This window comes from Otolemur garnettii, unplaced genomic scaffold (assembly GCF_000181295.1).
Source record: "Otolemur garnettii isolate 467f Iridium unplaced genomic scaffold, OtoGar3 scaffold00038, whole genome shotgun sequence".
Lineage (NCBI taxonomy): Eukaryota > Metazoa > Chordata > Mammalia > Primates > Galagidae > Otolemur > Otolemur garnettii.
In genome coordinates this window covers 10,331,839-10,333,308 of record NW_003852433.1, presented here as the reverse complement: position 1 = coordinate 10,333,308, position 1,470 = coordinate 10,331,839, and the positions used below count along the sequence as shown (strand labels likewise).

General features: G+C 45.7%; 1 protein-coding gene across 1 annotated transcript in view; it reads left to right on the top strand.

Moving 5' to 3' along the window:
• PEBP1 (phosphatidylethanolamine binding protein 1) overlaps nt 1-1,470 on the top strand; it is a 6,269-nt gene that overhangs the window by 1,496 nt on the left and 3,303 nt on the right. Inside the window, exons 2-3 of the mRNA XM_003789931.3 lie at nt 463-572; nt 1,259-1,359. Coding sequence (XP_003789979.1) covers nt 463-572; nt 1,259-1,359 — 211 coding nt within the window. The remainder of the gene's footprint in view (nt 1-462; nt 573-1,258; nt 1,360-1,470) is intronic.

The following is a 1,470-nucleotide window of genomic DNA, read 5'->3' as shown; positions in this document are numbered from 1 at the left end:
GGGCTGGGGATTCGAACCGGCCAGCTTAGGTGTATGTGGCTGGCGCCTTAGCCGCTTGAGCCATAGGCGCCGAGCCATATGAGCATTTTAAAATACCTAGTTAGTGCAGATTTTCACTTCAGCAGGTAGGCCCTAAGTAACCTCCTGGTCATCAAATCCAGAGACCCTTCCAGTTCTAGACAACATAAGGTTGTAATGCAGAGGACTCCCTGCCAGGGTTAGTTAGAATCCTGGCTCCTGGCTCCACCTCTTTCCATTAATGAGACGCTGGGATAGGAGCCTCATAGTGTTGGGACTAAAATAAATAAAGCATAATAGAACTAGAGCTCTTGTAGAATCTGTACAGGGTAACTTTTGTCCATGATCTGTTATTTTTTACCTTCCAGGGGCTGAGGTCATTGAAAAGAGTGTTGGTTTCTTTAGCATTTCTGACTTTCAATTCCAAACTTTCCTTCCCTTCAGGTTAAGAATAGACCCACCAGCATTACCTGGGATGGTCTTGATCCGAGTAAACTCTACACCTTGGTCCTAACAGACCCGGATGCGCCCAGCAGGAAGGATCCCAAATACAGGTGAATTGGGGAAAGGTGAAGGAGAGCACATACTGCCAACATAACTTGGTTGGTGTAAGTCTTTTGCTGAACATGGGGAAATAGACATGGTTTGGGATATCCATGCTGTGCTTCAGCCAGAATGTGCATTTCCTGCCCTTTTACTCCCTAGAGCAGGAGCCTGTAAACTACAACTGAGAGCTAGATCTACCTGTGGCCTGTTTTTGTACAGCCCCACGAGCTAAGAATGGTTATTACATTTTTAAATGATTGTGGTAAAATTAAAAGTAGAATACTTTGTGACATGGGAAAATTATACGAAATTTAAATGTCAGTGTCCATAAATAAAGTTATATTGGAACACAGCCATGAAAGCTTATTTATGTCTCTTCTGTGGCTGCGTTCAAGCTGCCTTAGGAGAGTCAAACAGTTACAACAGAGACGCTGTGGACTACAAAGCCTAAAACATTGGCACTCTGGCAGGAAAAGTTTGCTGACTCCTGCCCTAGAAAATGTCAGAGAGAGGGAGGGAGGGGCCACGTCCTCTCTTTTGCAGACATGAGGCCTGCTCTGGCCAAGAAAGCAGGGCCTGTCTTGTTCATTGCTGGTCATTTGGCACTGAGTGCATGCCTGATGTACGTTTGCTAGCCCTGCAGTGAATACACACTAATCTCTCATAGTGCTGACAGTTCTGTTTCTCCACACAGGGAATGGCACCATTTTCTGGTGGTCAACATGAAGGGCAATGACATCAGCAGTGGCACAGTCCTCTCTGATTATGTGGGCTCAGGGCCTCCCAAGGGCACAGGTTAGTAAAGGCTACATTTGGTGGGAGGCAGGAGGAAGTCTGGGTGGTAATTAGGATTGGTTCTAAAACGTTTTTATCTGGGAGAGTTCTTTTCTTACTGGAGATAGAAAG